We start from the raw sequence: 17,952 nt of genomic DNA on the forward strand, positions 1-17,952 counted from the left end.
TTGTAGCCCATGAAAGCTTATGCTCTAATAAATTTGTTAGTCTCTAAGGTGCCACAAGTACTCCTGTTCTTTTTGAGTAATTCTGAATTAGCTATCTTAAAATTCAATTCCTGCCCCTGCACACATGGCCATATGTCACCATGAACAGGGTATCTTGAAAGATCTACTGTGCTTTTGTGTCAGTGTGTGCTGTAGCTGATTTAACAAGGTTATGTTTTTACTCCAAAAACAGAGGAGTACCAGAGACTCCGTGATGACATTCACAATTGCTACTGCTTTTGAGATTACATGGTGGGTGTTCCAATACTACAGTGGTGGGCAGCAGTATAAAACCCTAAGATAGACAGCATGAGCAATATCAACTTGAGGCAAACACAATTAGCAACAATATATATTTTATGCAGACACTGTACAAAACCTGTAGGATGAAATGTCTTCGTGATTCAGGATTGCATTAGTTGCTAAAATCCCACGTGTTGAATCAATCAGGAATGTTTCGTTTTCATTACCAGATAAAATTGAATACTCAATTTCTCCATTTAGCCCACTGTCAAGGTCAGTTGCAAAAATCTGTTTGGGAGAAAATTCATGCTTAATCTCAGATAACAAACTGCAATTTCAAAAAGCAAAGTGTTACATCACATATATGTATTTCTGCCAGTTAGCTGCATTTTGGCCACACAGATTAAAAGGGACAATTTAGGCCGCAAATTTTGTGGGTTAGCCCATGGGAAGTTACCAAGCCCACTAGGAATGGAAATATTTTTACTAAATAAAAACAACTCAATTTTCTTGGATTAAAAAATTCTGCTGCAGAATTGGAATTTCAAAATATAAAGCAAGAGGTGGTTGAGTTGATCTGTTCTTGTGTATTTGATTATTTCTATGCTGCTGCGTGGTTACTATTAGGAGATTGTCAGTCTCTGTTATGTATGTGTACAGTCACTAGCAGAATGGGGTACTGAGCCCTGGTCAGGGGACCCTAAGTGCTATACTACAAATAAATGAAATAATTATTAATGCTTAAGGCACCTTTCTGTAGGCTATTATAAATTATTGTTTAAATCTAAAGAAATAAAGAATAGTGGAAAAGGAGCAGAAATAGAAAATAAAACTAGCTGATACCCAATGTTCAGCACCAGGAAAAGATACCAGTGCAGGATTCTCAAGATAAAGAACATTTCCCCAGTCTCCTTGAAGAGTCCTCACTGGTTCTTTTTCCTACTGTTGAGCATGAGACATACTGTACAGGATCCAGATTATTCCAGACACATTGATTGCTTTGTCATTTTTTTTCCATTAGCAGACATATGTTTCTCTAAACAAATGTATGATCATCCATCTCCCTAGTGGCTTGACATTAGGGGCAGTTGTTGCATTCCATTTATTTATTCTTAGAGGAGGAACATCTTCAGTTCCTAACATGACCTTCATTCTGACCTAACTTGCAAGGGGAGAAATTGGAAGGGGTGCACGGAGAAAACTGTTCTCCTTTCTACTCCAAATAATGTCCCTCTTTTGCTCCAACACAGATATAGCGCATGAACAGCTGGAATCACTTTTGGAGAATGGACATGTTCAGAGGAAGGAGCATTTTCACACATACAATGAGATGAGTTTCTCTTTCAGCAGCAGATTTAAAATTAGATGCTTATATCTGACAAGAGGATTTTACTCCTGAATAAAATGAATCCATTCAGCTCCAAAGTGACAAACCCTAGAGACATTGCTGGGAGCAAGAATCTGTCTATGCTGAAACTATGAACTAGCCTTGAATAATCATTCTCTGACTACCTTTCATGAGCAAGAATTGCTCTTTGTTAGAAGCAGAGGAAGACAACAAGAAAGTTGAATTTAGTTTCTATTTCTACAGTGAGTCAGAAGCTAAAGGATATTGGCTTAATTTGATAAAAACTGAACTGAACCTTGAGCTCTAATGCAGCCAAAATTGTTATAAATTTTAGCTTTCCATGCAAGGCTGCAGCAACATTAAAGAAGGCGTATGCATCTTGAACAGAGTGGAAGCCCAATGAATACACTGCGAGACTGTGGCCTTAGTTTGGCTATTCTTAATTGTACCTGAAGAAATAGGTTTGTAACTATGTATTCCCCGTTACCTGCATGACATATGTATTGTAGATTTGGCCTTCCCACACCGATGTTTTGTAAGAGCTTTGCTCAAATTTAGGTGCATTATCGTTCACATCTTGTACCCAAACTGTCACTCCACAGTGTGCTGAATTCAAGCCATTTTCAGCCAAAACTGCAAGATGCACTTTACTCTTGACTTCATGGTCAAGAAACTTTGGCTCTTTCACTGTGAGTTCACCTGTTTTATTTTCCAAAAAGAATTTAAAGGAGGACAGGTTATATACATATTTAGGACAAATAAACTGGTAAAAGTGAGGAGACATACTGTGCAATAAAGAAAAATATATCCAATAAAGGAATACAAAGGAAAATATATGTATAACTGAAGGAGGAAACTGCAAATGTAGATCTGAGAGAGATTTCTCACAGATGTGGGCTGCTTTATTAAACAGTTCATGAAATTATAACAGAACTGTAATCATTCCTTTCCTCCGATCACCTAACATTGTCACTGTAGATTTCATTCCCTCATGCTGCTTACGGTACAAATCCAGGGTGTCCAAACTTTGTCCAATCAATGGCCACATGAGAAATTTCCTAAAAGGCATGGACTTCATCTGCATCAGACTGGGTCAATCTAAATGACACAGCAACCCAAACTGTGCTATCCAAGGAAGCCCATCTGAGTGCCACTAGGTGCACTATCATTCCACCACTAGTCAACAAGAACAGCTGCTGAAATCAAGAGGAAGCACTGCATGTTGGGATATATATACACTAGTCTCTACAGACAGCGCCTCCAGGTTAAACCTGAAGACAGGTATAATCTGCATTTGGAGACTCTGTGCTTACAGCTTCTGCACTGTAATTAATACTAAATTATCAAAATTCTAGATTAAATATAAACATTTAAAAAAATTCTTCAATTATTTGCACATTAATTTCAGTAAAATTTCAAAATCAGAATTTTGTAAACAATTTTCATAATGCCAAATTCTTACCAAGAGTATCAACACAAACTTTTGAGTAGTCAAAATACTGTGGCAGTAGAACTTCCAGTAGAAGTAGAAGAACCTCCTGATTTGCCAGGCTGGAATTAAGTGCCTATTAGTAATCTGGTTCTTAATTTTTAAACAAGGAAGCAAAGTCTGTGCAAGATTCAAGTAGTCTGAGTCTAAGGTGGGTCTGGGACATAAAGGCTTCAAAAGCCTGAGAACTTGCTTTGTTTTCAGCAATAACAGTACAGTTAACACTGCATCATTTTTCTGTACATTGGAAAAAAATATGCAATATAAAATTGCAATTGTGTAAAAATGTGCCAATTACCTCTTTACTGGAATTCTTAACAAAAAACTTGTGTTTGGGCATTGATAACTGGAACTTTGCACATAGACTGACTCTGTGGAACTAAAACTTTGTTTTACTTTTGGTTCATCAACTGCCACATGATGCAAAATGATTGATGTAGGGTGTAATAAACAGCCTGTGAAATAATGTCACATTGGCACAGGTTGCATTCCTACTGCGGAAGTGCCATGCAGTACAACCACAGTTAATCCAAGATAAATGTGATTATTTACACCCAACAATGTGACAAGGGATATCAAGTATATGGAAGTATTTGCTGGTGGTGATATAATTTGCTGTAAGCTTTTGACATATGTCTGAAGTTTACACTGTCATCTCTGTGTAGCTTCAGATCAGTGGATGTATTTCACTGCACTAGTTAGGAAGGTATCTGCAATCACCTAGAGAATTGTACAATGAACTTTTCACTACTGTTGTCCTCTTGGTATGTGTGTGTAACATCTGACAGTATGAGATGGAGCTGTGTGTATATATTGGGAGGATATATCCTCTAGCTCAGAAGGTGCATACAATGTCTGTCTTGATGAAGTCTTCTGTTATGTGAATTGCCTTTTTTTATAAACATAACACTCAAAAAGAACCCATATTGAAAACAGTGGAATTTTTACTGATTCTATTCACATAAATCCCCTGTGTATATCTAAAAAGTTATTGCCAAGATTTTCAAACAAGGGTGATTAATGTTAGTCTTCTAAATAGTTAGGCTAAGTGAGTGGTTTGATTTTCAAAGGCGCTGAACACTCATTTCATTCCAGGATGGTTACTCCAAAATAAAACCATTTCAGAAGGCAATCTAGGTGGAAAACTATTGAATTTATTTTGGTGGCTATAATCCTCTAATTTACCTGGGTTCTGCTACTGGTTCTATATTTCTTATTATAAAAGCATATTTTAATAATGCCTTATAAAAAGTTCCCAAATGTTTGTTTAATATACATTAAATAAGACAGTTGTATGTTAATAAAATAACTAATGATTAAAAACATGCTTAAGGTTTAACTAAGCTGTAGATACGTCTTGTACATAGTTAGTCATAAGAAAGTAAGTTTTTAATAGTCAATTGGTATTCATTTAATACACAGCAAAGGTCTTATTAAATCTCTGGGATACCATGGAGGGAAATATTTCCAGCGACTGTGCTTGGGGTGCACACACACCCACAATGGAATGGATGTGCACAACATATCTCGAAGAACAACAGTTACGGAAATGTTAGTTATCGTTTTATTTCAAGGCCTGTTAGGATCTTTTGCAGCATGTGGTTGCTTCCCTGGGCATTCAGGCTGAGTTCCTGCAGGAGAATACCCATGAGTTATTGACGCCGGTGCACTCTGGTGCTGCGCGCACATAGCGCCAGTATATAGGGCCAAGCCGACCCCATGCCCCCTCAGTTCCTTCTTACATTCACTCAAAGAAGAACCTTAGGTACTGAAGGAGAAGAGGAGCCAGGCAGTGCCAAATCGTCCTGGGATTAAGAATATTCAGTTAACTGCACCAAGGCTGGCTCCTGCTCCTGGACAGGTGCAGTTGGAAGAGACAGCATGATAGGTAGCTGACGGTGCCAAAGTGGAGGGCAGTGAGAGCCACCACAGTAACATCGGCAGTGCTGAATGCAACAGGGTCAGGGAGCTTCCTGGTGCTAAGGAGGTCCCTTGCACCAAGCCTGGCACTGGTCCTGCTTCCACAGACTATGGAAGGGGAGCATCAGGGTACAGTGCTGATGGACACAAAGGTTCAGCAGCCCAACCAGCCACAGGGCTATAAATGATGTAATCCTGACAAAGTCCTGGACCAACGGAGAGATTGAGCTAGACAGGCAGAGGTGATCCATAGCTGCCTGATATGCTGCCGGCATGCAAACAGCCAGTGTTGGCATCACCCTCATTGGTACTGGACTCAACGGATGCCCTGGGGCCAGAACTGGAGATGACAGTATAGGGTCTCTAACATCCCAGTGAACTACCACGGAACAGTTAGAGCCACCTGTGCCAGCCCATGCATCAGCACTAGCATCTCCTGAAGAAGGCAGAGGAGTTCCCACAAGACCTGGAGAGGTCTCACTTGGTCTTATGAAACCTTTTCCCCAGTGCACTTGATGGGGAACAGCTCCTCCACCTCTTCAAAGAGGCAGCTCCAGAGCATGAAACAGCAACACTCTCAGAACCTGAGAGTGATCGCCAATCTGATGAGGGCCTCGGTGTTGAAGCAGGCCAAATGGCTTGGTTGACAATGTGCTGCTTCAGGACAAGGTCCTAGCCACCTGAGTCTGTTTTGTGAACAATCTACAAACCTCACACCACTCTTTGACATGGGCCTTACCCAAGCAAAGCAAGCATTGCATCTGGGGATCGTTGTTGGGATCGCTCGCCCACATGATGGACAACGGTGAAAGCATCACAGGGGAATACTTAATTAAATGCAACTAACAGTAAATCTAACTAACCCTTAGGGTACTACTAAACATAAACAACTAGAAAAAGACATTAAGGAATAGTGAGAAATTGCAAGATTAAGAGCCCTGACTCCAGCCATGGGAGGTAAGAAGGAACCGAGGGGGGCTGGTGTGGCATCAACTCATACAGCCAGGGGAGAGGCTATGGCCATGAGGCACGAGGACCACCCCTCTACAGGTACTGCTAGCAAAATTCTCTGGCTCTGGTACGGTGGGCACACACACCCCTAAGGCCTGGTCTACACTACGAGTTTAGGTTGACTTTAGCAGGGTTAAATCGAATTAAGCCTGGACACGTCCACACGACGAAGCCCTTTCTTTCGACCTAAAGGGCCCTTTAAACCGGTTTCTTTACTCCACCTCTGACGAGGGGATTAGCGCTAAAATCGGCCTTTGCGGATCGGATTTGGGGTAGTGTGAACGGAATTCGACGTTATTGGCCTCCGGGAGCTATCCCACAGTGCTTCATTGTGACCGCTCTGGACAGCACTCTCAACTCAGATGCACTGACCAGGTAGACAGGAAAAGCCCCGCGAACGTTTGAATTTCATTTCCTGTTTGCCCAGCGTGGAGAGCACAGGTGACCACGCAGAGCTCATCAGCACAGGTAACCGTGATGGAGTCCTAGGATCGCAAAAGAGCTCCATCATGGACCGAACGGGAGGTACGGGATCTGCTCGCCATATGGGGAGATGAATCAGTGCTAGCTGAACTCCATAGCAGTAAACGAAATGGCAAAATATTAGAAAAGGTCTCCAAGGCCATGAAGGACAGAGGCCATAACAGGGACGCACAGCAGTGCCGCGTGAAAATTAAGGAGCTAAGGCAAGCCTACCACAAAGCCAGAGAGGCAAACGGAAGGTCCGGGGCAGAGCCGCAAACATGCCGCTTCTACGCGGAGCTGCATGCCATGCTAGGGGGGAGCAGCCACCACTACCCCAACCGTGTGCTTTGACTCCTTCAATGGAGAAACACACAGGGAAGCGGGTTCGGGGTACGAGGAAGATGAGGATGAAGATAATGTAGATAGCTCACAGCAGCAAGGAAGCGGAGAAACCGGTTTCCTCAACAGCCAGGATAGGTTTATCACCCTGGACCTGGAACCAGTAACCCCTGAACTCACCCAAGGCGTGCTCCCAGACCCTGAGAGTGCACAAGGGACCTCTGGTGAGTGTACCTTTGTAAATATTACACATGGTTTAAAAGCAAGCGTGTTTAATGATTAATGATTAATTTGCCCTGGCAATCGCGGCCAGTACAGCTACTGGAAAAGTCTGTTAACGTGTATGGGGATGGAGCGGAAATCCTCCAGGGCCATCTCCAGAAAGCTCTCCTTCATGTACTCCCAAAGCCTTTGCAAAAGGTTTCTGGGGAGGGCTGCCTTATCCCGTCCGCCATGGTAGGACACTTTACCACGCCAGGCCAGTAGCACGTAGTCTGGAATCATTGCATAACAAAGCATGGCAGCGTATGGTCCCGGTGTTTGCTGGCATGCAGACAACATCCATTCCTTATCGCTCTTTGTTATCCTCAGGAGAGTGATATCATTCACGGTCACCTGATTGAAATGGGGCGATTTTATTAAGGGGATATTCAGAGGTGCCCGTTCCTGTTCTGATGAACAGAAATGTTCCCCGCTGTTAGCCACGCAGTGGGGGGGAGGGATGAAGTGATCATCCCCGAGAATTGGGTGTGGGGGGTAGGGGGGTTAGTTGGGTTTGTGCTGCATGTTAACCCGGAAACCGCAGCCCCTCCTTTTACATTGCAAACCCATTTTAAATGGCCAACCCAACGGGTGCTTGGTATGGGAAATGAGGGCGCTACTGTTTGAAACCATTCCCACATGTTAAGAAGGTTAAAAAAGCCAAAAGACTGTGGCATACCATGGCTGCCTGCAAGCCGAAATCTGTTGCCTGGCACTGCGTGAGTAATCTCTCACACCAAACCGGCAGGCCCTCAATATAAGAGGATAAATGCGACCTTGTAACGAAAGCACATGTGCTGTGTAATGTGAACAGCAAAATTTAACGTGAAAGAGTGTACCCATTGTTCTCTAAAATGTGTCTTTTTTAACCACCTCTCCCTTCTCCTCCACCAGCTGCAAATGTTTCTCCTTCACAGAGGCTAGCGAAGATTAGAAGGAGAAAACGGCGGACTCGGGATGATATGTTCTCGGAGCTCCAGATGTCCTCCCACGCTGACAGAATGCGTGGAGGCAGTCAATGTCAGACTACAGAAAAGCACAATATGAACGAGAGGAGAGGTGGCGGGCTGAATCGCGGGATGAACAGAGCAAGTGGCGGGCTGAAGATGATAGGTGGCGTCAGCTTGCAGACAGAAGGCAAGAGTCGATGCTCCGGCTGCTGGAGCATCAAACTGATATGCTCCAGCATATGGTTGAGCTGCAGGAAAGGCAGCAGGAGCAGAGACCGCCGCTACAGCCCCTGTGTAACCAACAGCCCTCCTCCCCAAGTTCCATAGTCTCCTCACCCAGACGCCCAAGAACACGGTGGGGGGGCCTCCGGCCACCCAGTCACTCCACCCCAGATGATTGCCCGAGTATCAGAAGGCTGGCCTTCAATAAGAGTTAAAGTTTTAAACTGCAGTGTGTCCTTTTCCTTCCCTTCTCCCCCACCCATCCCGGGCTACCTTGGCAATTATCCCCCTAGTTGTGTGATGAATTAATAAAGAATGCATGAATGTGAAGTAACAATGACTTTATTGCCTCTGCAAGTGGTGCTCGAAGGGGGGAGGGGAGGGTGGGGTGGTTGGTTTACAGGGAAGTAGAGTGAACCGGGTGGAGGGGGGCGGAGGGTTCATCAAGGAGAAACAAACAGAAGTTTCACACCGTAGCCTGGCCAGTCACAAAACTCATTTTCAAAGCTTCTCTGATGCGCACCGCGCCCTGCTGTGCTCTTCTAACCGCCCTGGTGTCTGGCTGCGCGTAATCAGCGGCCAGGTGATTTGCCTCAACCTCCCACCCCGCCATAAATGTCTCCCCCTTACTCTCACAGATATTGTGGAGTGCACAGCAAGCAGCAATAACAATGGGGATATTCTTTTCGCTGAGGTCTGAGCGAGTCAGTAAGCTGCGCCAGCACGCTTTTAAACATCCAAATGCACATTCCACCAACATTCGGCACTTGCTCAGCCTGTAGTTGAACAGGTCCTGACTACTGTCCAGGCTGCCTGTGTACGGCTTCATGAGCCATGGCATTAAGGGGTAGGCTGGGTCCCCAAGGATCACGATAGGCATTTCAACATCCCCAACGGTTAGTTTCTGGTCCAGGAAGAAAGTCCCTTCCTCCAGCTTTCGAAACAGACCAGAGTGCCTGAAGACGCGAGCATCATGTACCTTTCCCGGCCATCCCACGTTGATGTTGGTGAAACGTCCCTTGTGATCCACCAGGGCTTGCAGCAGCATTGAAAAGTAGCCCTTGTGGTTTATGTACTCGGTGGCTTGGTGCTCCGGTGACAAGATAGGGATATGGGTTCCGTCTATCGCCCCACCACACTTTGGGAATCCCATTGCAGCAAAGCCATCCACTATAGCCTGCACGTTTCCCAGAGTCACTACCCTTGATATCAGCAGGTCTTTGATTGCCCTGGCAACTTGGATCACAGCAGCCCCCACAGTAGATTTGCCCACTCCAAATTGATTCCCGACTGACCGGTAGCTGTCTGGCGTTGCAAGCTTCCACAGGGCTATCGCCACTCCCTTCTCAACTGTGAGGGCTGCTCTCATCCTGGTATTCTGGTGCTTCAGGGCAGGGGAAAGCAAGTCACAAAGTTCCATGAAAGTGTCCTTACGCATGCGAAAGTTTCGCAGCCACTGGGAATCGTCCCACACCTGCAACACAATGCGGTCCCACCAGTCTGTGCTTGTTTCCCGGGCCCAGAATCGGCGTTCCACGGCATGAACCTGCCCCAGTAACACCATGATTTGCACATTGCTGGGGCCTGTGCCTTGTGAGAGGTCTATGTCCATGTCAATTTCCTCATTACTCTCGTCGCCGCGCTGCAATCGCCTCCTCGGCTGGTCCTGGTTTTGCTTTGGCATGTCCTGGCTCTGCATATACTCCAGGGCAATGCGCGTGGTGTTCATAGTGCTCATAATTGCCGCGTTGATCTGAGCGGGCTCCATGATCCCAGTGCTATGGCGTCTGGTCTGAAAAAGGCGCGAAACTAGTATCTGACGGACGGAGGGAGGGAGGGAGGGGCGAGTAACGACATGGCGTACAGGTACAGGGAATTAAAATCAACAAAGGTGGCTGTGCATCAGGGAGAAACACAAACAACTGTCACACAGAATGGCCCCCCCAAAGACTGAACTCAAAACCCTGGGTTTAGCTGGCCGTTGATTTCACGGAGGGAGGGGGAAGCAAATGAATACAGAACAAATCTATTTTTTACATCTTAAGCTGGCAGACGACGGTGCAGCATGACTGATAGCCCTCGGCATCTTCTGGGTGCTTGGCAGAAAATACTGGGCGCTTGGCAGAAAATAGCGTACTAAGACTGATAGCCATCATCGTCACTGGGAAGGCAGCGACTGGGGGACATACGGAGTTTCAGCCACTGCAGTACGACGACGACGGATACCAGTCGTAATACACCATCTTCTACCAAAAGGCAAGGGGCTGCTGCTGTGTAGCAATGCAGCAGCCACGTCTGCCAGCCCCACGTCTGCAGCACCCAGATCGCCGATGAAGGCTACCAGTCATACTGCACCGTCTACTGCCAAAAGGCAATTAGCTGCTGCTGTGTAGCAATGCAGTACCACGTCTGCTGGCACCCAGATGACATATGGTGACGGTGAGCTGAGCTGAGCTGAGCGGGCTCCATGCTTGGCGTGGTATGTTGTCTGCACAGGTAACCCAGGTAAAAAGGCGCGAATCGATTGTCTGCCGTTGCTCTGACGGAGGGGGAGGGGCCTGACGACATGTACCCAGAACCCCCCGCGACACTGTTTTGCATCATTCAGGCATTGGGATCTCAACCCAGAATTCCAATGGGCGGCGGAGACTGCTGGAACTGTGGGATAGCTACCCATAGTGCAACGCTCTGGAAGTCGACGTTAGCCTCAGTACTGTGGACGCGGTCCGCCGACTTAATGCACTTAGAGCATTTTATGTGGGGACACACACAATCGGCTGTATACAACCGATTTCTATAAAACCGGCTTCTATAAATTTGACCTAATTTCGTAGTGTAGACATACCCTCAGTGAGATACATGGCTGCATCTACTTGAAGAACAGAAGAGTTTTAAAGAGGAATACTCTTGGGCATGATTTTCCTCTAGCAAGAGTTTTACAAGTGTGTAACTCCACTGCTATCAATGACATTACTAATGATTTACCCCAGGATAAGAGGAGGCCCTGTATTCTAAATTAACTGTAGACAAAAGGCATGTGTATATCTATGACATATAAAAATGGTTCTTGTGGCAACAGGTGTTTGTTACACTTAACTGCCTATCACCCACTTCTACTGGGTTTTAATTTAAACTAACATCAACTAATGAGAATGTTTTGGTATAAAAGCAATCCCAATGTGGAAACACTTTGTATATAATTTAATGTTTATTCAAATATCAAAAGTCTTAAATGTGCCTTTCAAACAAATTAAATAAATTAATTTACCTGTGATGGGGTGTATTGAGAAAATATCTTCATCGTCACTGAATATCCTGTATTTTATGCCTTTTCCCAGTAAATTATGATCATAAGCTTCTACAGTCAAAAGTGAGGTGCCTAAAGAAGCAATAATAGTTTTTAATAGAGTCAACTTTGCAAGATCTTATCTTACTTTATTACTTATAGATTTACTGTGATTAATAACAATGCATGCAAAGGTGCCCATCCGCCACTCTGGGTGTTTCTAACATTATTTAAAATAGCACACAACAAAAACAAAACCAGCAACAACTGCTCAACAAAACTCCACCCACATCACAACTTAATAGACAGGAACTTCCCCACCAACCTCCATTGTCCCATCAACTAACACCCTTGTTGCGCCCCAAAATCTTCTGCTGCCTGGGCAAAATGATGGAGTTTGCAGCATACCCTAATGGTCAACAATCCCTGATCCTTGCTCTCTGCACACCTTCACTGGCTTGACGGCTAGACCTTCTTGTTTCAGAGACACTATTTATGGAACTCCCTCCCTGAGGCTGTCTACAGGAATCTATCTCTGGCTGTATTCAAGGCTTGGCGTAGGTTCTTTCTACTCAAGTTTCTCCATCTTTGGTCATTTTACCCTCATCCTTTCACAAACTCTTTGGGGCAGGGGTGGGTGAAGAGGGGCTTTTATGTGGGTGTTAAACATGACTGATATCTCTGCGCAATGGGAAGGGATTATTTTTCGTTTACTTATGTACAGTAACCCAGAGTTTTGTTATGGTGGACACCTTAATTCTAAATGAATACATCAATCAATCTTAAGTAGACACAATCCGAATACAACTCACAATAGCTTGTATTGCCATAACAGGGTACACAAAGATATGCAGTATGGTGTTAGCATCGAAGCAAGTAGGGGCAATCTATTGTTCATGAAGAATCTTAAATTCAACAAAAACAGTACTGATCTGACACAGCACTGAAAAGGCATGAAATAAAAATGCTGTTTGCAATAGGAGAAAATAAATGTGAAACGGAATATATTATCCTGATCAGAAGCATCACGCTTAACATAAACTGAGACAAAATTCAAAAAACATTAAGATTTCCAAATGGTTGTTCTTCTCAAGCCAGTTATGAAGCCATTTAGCTCACGACAATTGATTTTAACCAACTGTCATGGAATCAGGTTACTGTGTAACTTGACCTCTTCCAAATGGCATTATAAGCGTACATTATTTTACTACATTACAGGAGGCATGCTGTTAATATAAAATGTCCTAGATTTTGAGTGGGACTGTGTCATCACAGTAGTATAATTTACCTTTAATTACAAAAATCACACGCTTATAACTTATTACTTTTTTTTAAACTCAGGAAATGTTATGTTAACTGGTTAGTCATTTGTTCTTAAGCATGGCAACATAAACCAAAAACACTTGTGTGGGAAATATGCACACTGTGGCTTATGAACTTTTCTGCACTACTTAGGATACTTGTAGGACCAATCACAAAAGAAAATACAAATATGATTTGTATGTGTGTAAGGCTAAAGGTGAGAATGAGAAGTGCACTGTTTCTAGAAATTAAACATAGACCCCTTTTTGGATCACAGGGACAGCTGGTCCCATTTTCACAACTGTACAATTTTTATTCAATACAGCAGCCAGCATTTACCATTGTTTATGGCATCCTTAACTGAAGGAAAAGAAAATATCCAGTGTCAAGTCCCTATGTCCTGTGCTCACAACATCCTCTGCCTGATTTTTGAAAGGAGCAAGAAAAAAAAAATCCCAAGAAAAAACGGCTGCATTAGTATTACCATTTGATACCTTGTTTTTCAGGGTATAATAAATGGGTCAATAAAATCCTGCTCTGGGTCTACCAATTTCCAGCCCAAAAGCCTGTTTTTAAATGCTGTTAAGACTGTTGATACCTTTTTTGACAGAGGGCAAAGAAATGGCATTTCTGTGGTTTCTGATGCTTTTTGGCCACACTGTGGGTAGTAATATGGCTTGTATTTAAATAATGAAATGTTGCAGTTTCCATACAGTTCATTTTCACTTTGGATAGTGCCTTTTGGTATCTTAAACTGATGAGGTTCCTAATGAGGTAAAACTAGATGTACAGCAAAAAGCAGTCTCTATCTCAAAGAGCTATAATCCTAAACTTACTTTACTCTGTCCATTGTGCATAGGTACTGCCTCAAATAAAGGACACAATATCCAACACTGTCTGAAATTTCCAAACCAGTCAAGCATAACAGGGCAAAGCAAGGTTGCAGCAAGTGCCTTAACTTAGAATTTCCTTGCTTTGTCTGTTAAATCAGAAGCATCCTAACATTATGTTAAAATACCTCAACCTGCATTAAACAACCAAGTACCTGAAATGCACTAAAATGTGACAGTTTGTATAATATGTGTGCTTTTTCTAAAGAACGGGAGGCAAAACAGACATAAAAACCCTGGGTCATATTCTGGCTTGAGACACACATGCACAACTCAGAACTGATCCACTGTTACAGTTCAAGTCACTTTGGGAGACCTGTGTTTATCCATGAAAGAAGAATATGTCCCCATATTATTTTCTTTCTTTTCTCCTCTCTTTTGTAATCCAGACATTCGAACCAGGGATGCCCCTTTTTCCTTTGACCCTTGTCTGACTCTTGCCTTTGTGTTGGAGGATAGACTTCTTGGGTGGATAATAAAGAAAAGGCTCATGGAGCACAGAGAATAAAAGAGAGGTAAATAAATTTCCAGCCCAGATACCTTATATGTATTTAAAATAAATAAAAGAATCCTGCAGAACTAGCAGCAGTGACTGTTTTATTGGTGAATCTGACACCCAGAGGGCTCTATACAAACTATAATTCAACTGGAGGCAGACATAGTGAATAATGAAAAGGTTTTTTGCACTTTACAGAGAGCATTGACTTGATTGTTTATTTATTAGTTGATTTCTAAAAGTGCCTGTTGCGATGCAGTGTATACAATATTTAATACGATGCAAAACTAAACTTGGGGAATAATATGAAGATCACCAAACTTGGAGCCAAAAGTTTTAGTTGAAGAAATCCTGAGGTTCTTACCTAAGTAGGAGTTTGTCTGCGTAACTACTGAGTAAAAACTGAGCAAAGATATCAGGCTTTGGTCTTCATTGTTGACAATGCTTTGATTCTTATCTGACTACAGTGAAGTTTTGCCACTGCGAGCTTGAAAATGGAACTAAAATGTATTAGGCAAAATGTTATTTGTTAATCCTGATTACATTAATATTGAATTTTATGATGTATATACTTCCATGGGACTGGGTGGGAGAGTAAATATTATTCATATGGAGTAAGGGTTCCAGAATCAGAACTGTAGCTAGCAAACCGAATTCTTTAGAGGGTTTAATTATAGTCATAACTTTTTCTGACAAATAAAATTAAATTAGTATGTTTTTGTATTTATTGAAATCACATAAAATAATTAGAAGACAAACAGAACTACTACTTGATAGGAACATCTCATAAAAGAATGCATAAAAGAACTTGCTCTTCTATACCCTATAGTTTTCTTACTATACACAGTAAGCTTTCAGGCTGAAATCTTCTGATTTATCCTGAAGCTTCCTTAAACTTCCTTTAATCAAAATAATTTCAATTTACTGCTATTTATGTTTGCAATATATTTAGTGGGTGGCCATCTGACTATGGTATTCTCTTACCACAATTCCTTGGGGGATTTCCATAATTTCAGGCTGGGTTGCCTAACCTGTCCCATTACTATATCTGTAATTAGGCACATGCAGAATCACAAAAGCTTATCCATTGCTGAAAGGATATTTTGATTTTCTTTCTTTAAATGTATACAAGTTAAACAAACAATGCAGTACCAACAATAACACAAAAAACTGAGATTCCCCACAGGCACTCTTCCACAAGAAGGAAAAACCTGACTAACTAGGCTCCTGCAACATACCCTGAAGGTCATCAGGCCTTGATATCCACTGAAGAAAAGTGCTAGGTAAGAGCTATTATTATTATTATTTATTTATTATTACTGGGCCAAAGAAGCAGCAAAATCAAGAGTCCAGGACCCTCTACTGAGAACACCTTGCCCCCACTACTCCTAAATGTATAATTCTAGGGACTGTCAGTTAAAATGTCACAGCTGAATTCACAACTGTTACATTAAAGCATGGAAGAAGAGGTGGGGCCAGATAAAAACAAACAAACAAAACCAAAAAACCCTAGACTCCAGGAAATGAGAATCGCATCTTCCTGCAGCAATGGTGAGACAGGGGACAGGGATAGTATTAATTCTTGTCCAGTGCTCTGCAGGTACACTCCCAGTGAAACGTCTTATGGGCTACTCTGACCAGTTTACAGCAGCTCCCAGCAGGTCAAAATTGTGACTTCACTGCACTAACCCAAACTTTTCCCCCAACGACTTTATTCCACTTCAGCCTAAAAGAAACAATGATGGCACAGACTGCAGTGAATCTGGCCTTTATCTATAGGGGGCATTTAACAATGTGGGCTTCTATCTCAGGGCTGCCCGGAGGAGGGGTGGGGGGGGGCAAGTGGGGCAATTTGCCCCGGCCCCGGGCCCCACAGGGGCCCCCACGAGAATATAGTATTCTATGGTATTGCAACTTTTTTTTTATGGATGGGGCCCCCGAAATTGCTTTGCCCCAGGCCCCCTGAATCCTCTGGGCGGCCCTGTTCTATCTACTGCTTGCCCCTTGTACAAGTCTACCAATTTCACAATGTCTTGTTGAGTCAAAGAATGTATTACAGCCTCTGTGCATTCCCCGCCTACTTCTACACATTCTTTTAGCAAGTCTGAAACTGTGAGGAAAGTGTTGGAAAATCTCTGAATTTAGTTACAATACACCAGGGATTTCACTAAAGCCAAAAATCATAGATTGCAACACGCATTTGTGGATTTCTCATCTTATCTGAGCTTTCACTGCATTTATTTAAGTGAACTACTAGTGACATATTATGTAATCAGTCTTGTTTGGACTCACACACACACATCTGCACAAGCACACAGACAGACAGATACATTCTGCCTTTATTCCAAGGAGATGCACGTTGGCAAGGAAAACTGCTGAGGATAAAAATTGTGCATCCATCATTACAGCCACTTTGCAGATACAGAGCAGAGATGCTCAAGGGTTGTCCAGGGTGAGGGAGGAACATGCAGTGCAGCATCCCTTTCTTCTCTTTGAAAAAGGAGCATCCTGCCTAACAGGAGTGGCACTCTATTGTATGTGTGCAGGGGCCAGAAACCCCACTACGCCTCTGAGACAGCACATCATGCTCCCCTTTGGGCCATGGTGCACTGGGCAGGGAGAAGGTTTTTTTCCTTAACGTACTGTTTGCATATAGTCCAATTCCAATTTTACCCTGATGCTGCATGTTATTGAAAAAGGCTCCCTACACACTTCATCCTCAATAGTGCCCAACAGGTTAGGACTTTGGTCACTGACAGCCACAAGTTAGAGTCTGATACCCACCTGCTTCACTGTTTTCAGGCACAGTTACTGCATACAAACTATGGCTGAATGACATCACCTCCTCTTGTTCCCTTGTGGAGATGGCCAATAGAGCTGTGGCTGTCCTAGCTGGGACACCTTGATCTGAAGCCAATACCAGCAGGCGGGAACTGAAACCGTCAGAAGGCAATGGCTCTTGAAGATAAATCTCTCCTGTATTAATGTCAATACAAAACATAGTTCCAGGTACTGCAAAATTAAAAACCACTGCACCATTTGGCCCTAGATCCACGTCCGCAGCTCTCACAGTGGCTACTGTCTGATTCACAGAAGTTTCAGGAGGCACATAAACTTTGAAAGGGTTCTGTAGAAAAACTGGACTATTGTCATTGGCATCATCGATGTGCACCATAATGTTAACTGTAGTACTTCTTGGGCCTTGGATGCTACAGTCACTTGCCACAGCTCTAAATGCATACTGAGATTTAGTCTCCCGGTCTAGTGCTTTTGTAGTAACTATAGCGCCAGTTGTACTGTTAACAGTAAATGCTCCAAAGGTGTCATCAATGAGCGAATACATGACCTCACCATTCAGGCCACCATCTTCATCTGAAGCAAAGAGCTCAAGAACTACTGATCCTTCCTCAAAGTCTTCTCTCACAGAGGTCTGATAGTTCTTCTTTGCAAATATAGGGCTGTTGTCATTTTCATCCAAGACTGTAATTTGTAGCTGTGCTGTGGAGCTTCTTGGTGGGCTGCCCAGGTCATGACATCCAATAATGAGGGTAAAGTTGCTGGCATCCTCCCTGTCTAAACTACGGGTGGCCAAGAGTTCTCCTGAAGTATCATTTAGAGTGAAGTATTCTCCAATATTTCCACCTTTAAAATACAATAAAAATAAAACTATCACAAACAATTCCAATTTGAA

The 17,952-nt window shown here is 43.2% G+C and overlaps 1 protein-coding gene across 1 annotated transcript in view; it reads right to left on the reverse strand.

The window, feature by feature from the left end:
* DCHS2 (dachsous cadherin-related 2) overlaps nt 1-17,952 on the reverse strand; it is a 238,094-nt gene that overhangs the window by 18,441 nt on the left and 201,701 nt on the right. The window contains exons 13-16 of the mRNA XM_024198243.3: nt 17,046-17,903; nt 11,556-11,666; nt 2,118-2,329; nt 419-570 (exon numbers count right to left, since the gene is read on the reverse strand). Of these exons, the coding sequence (XP_024054011.2) occupies nt 419-570; nt 2,118-2,329; nt 11,556-11,666; nt 17,046-17,903 (1,333 nt within the window). The remainder of the gene's footprint in view (nt 1-418; nt 571-2,117; nt 2,330-11,555; nt 11,667-17,045; nt 17,904-17,952) is intronic.

Source organism: Terrapene carolina, unplaced genomic scaffold (assembly GCF_002925995.2).
Source record: "Terrapene carolina triunguis isolate 2854851 unplaced genomic scaffold, T_m_triunguis-2.0 Scaffold66, whole genome shotgun sequence".
NCBI classification, from domain to species: Eukaryota; Metazoa; Chordata; order Testudines; family Emydidae; genus Terrapene; species Terrapene triunguis.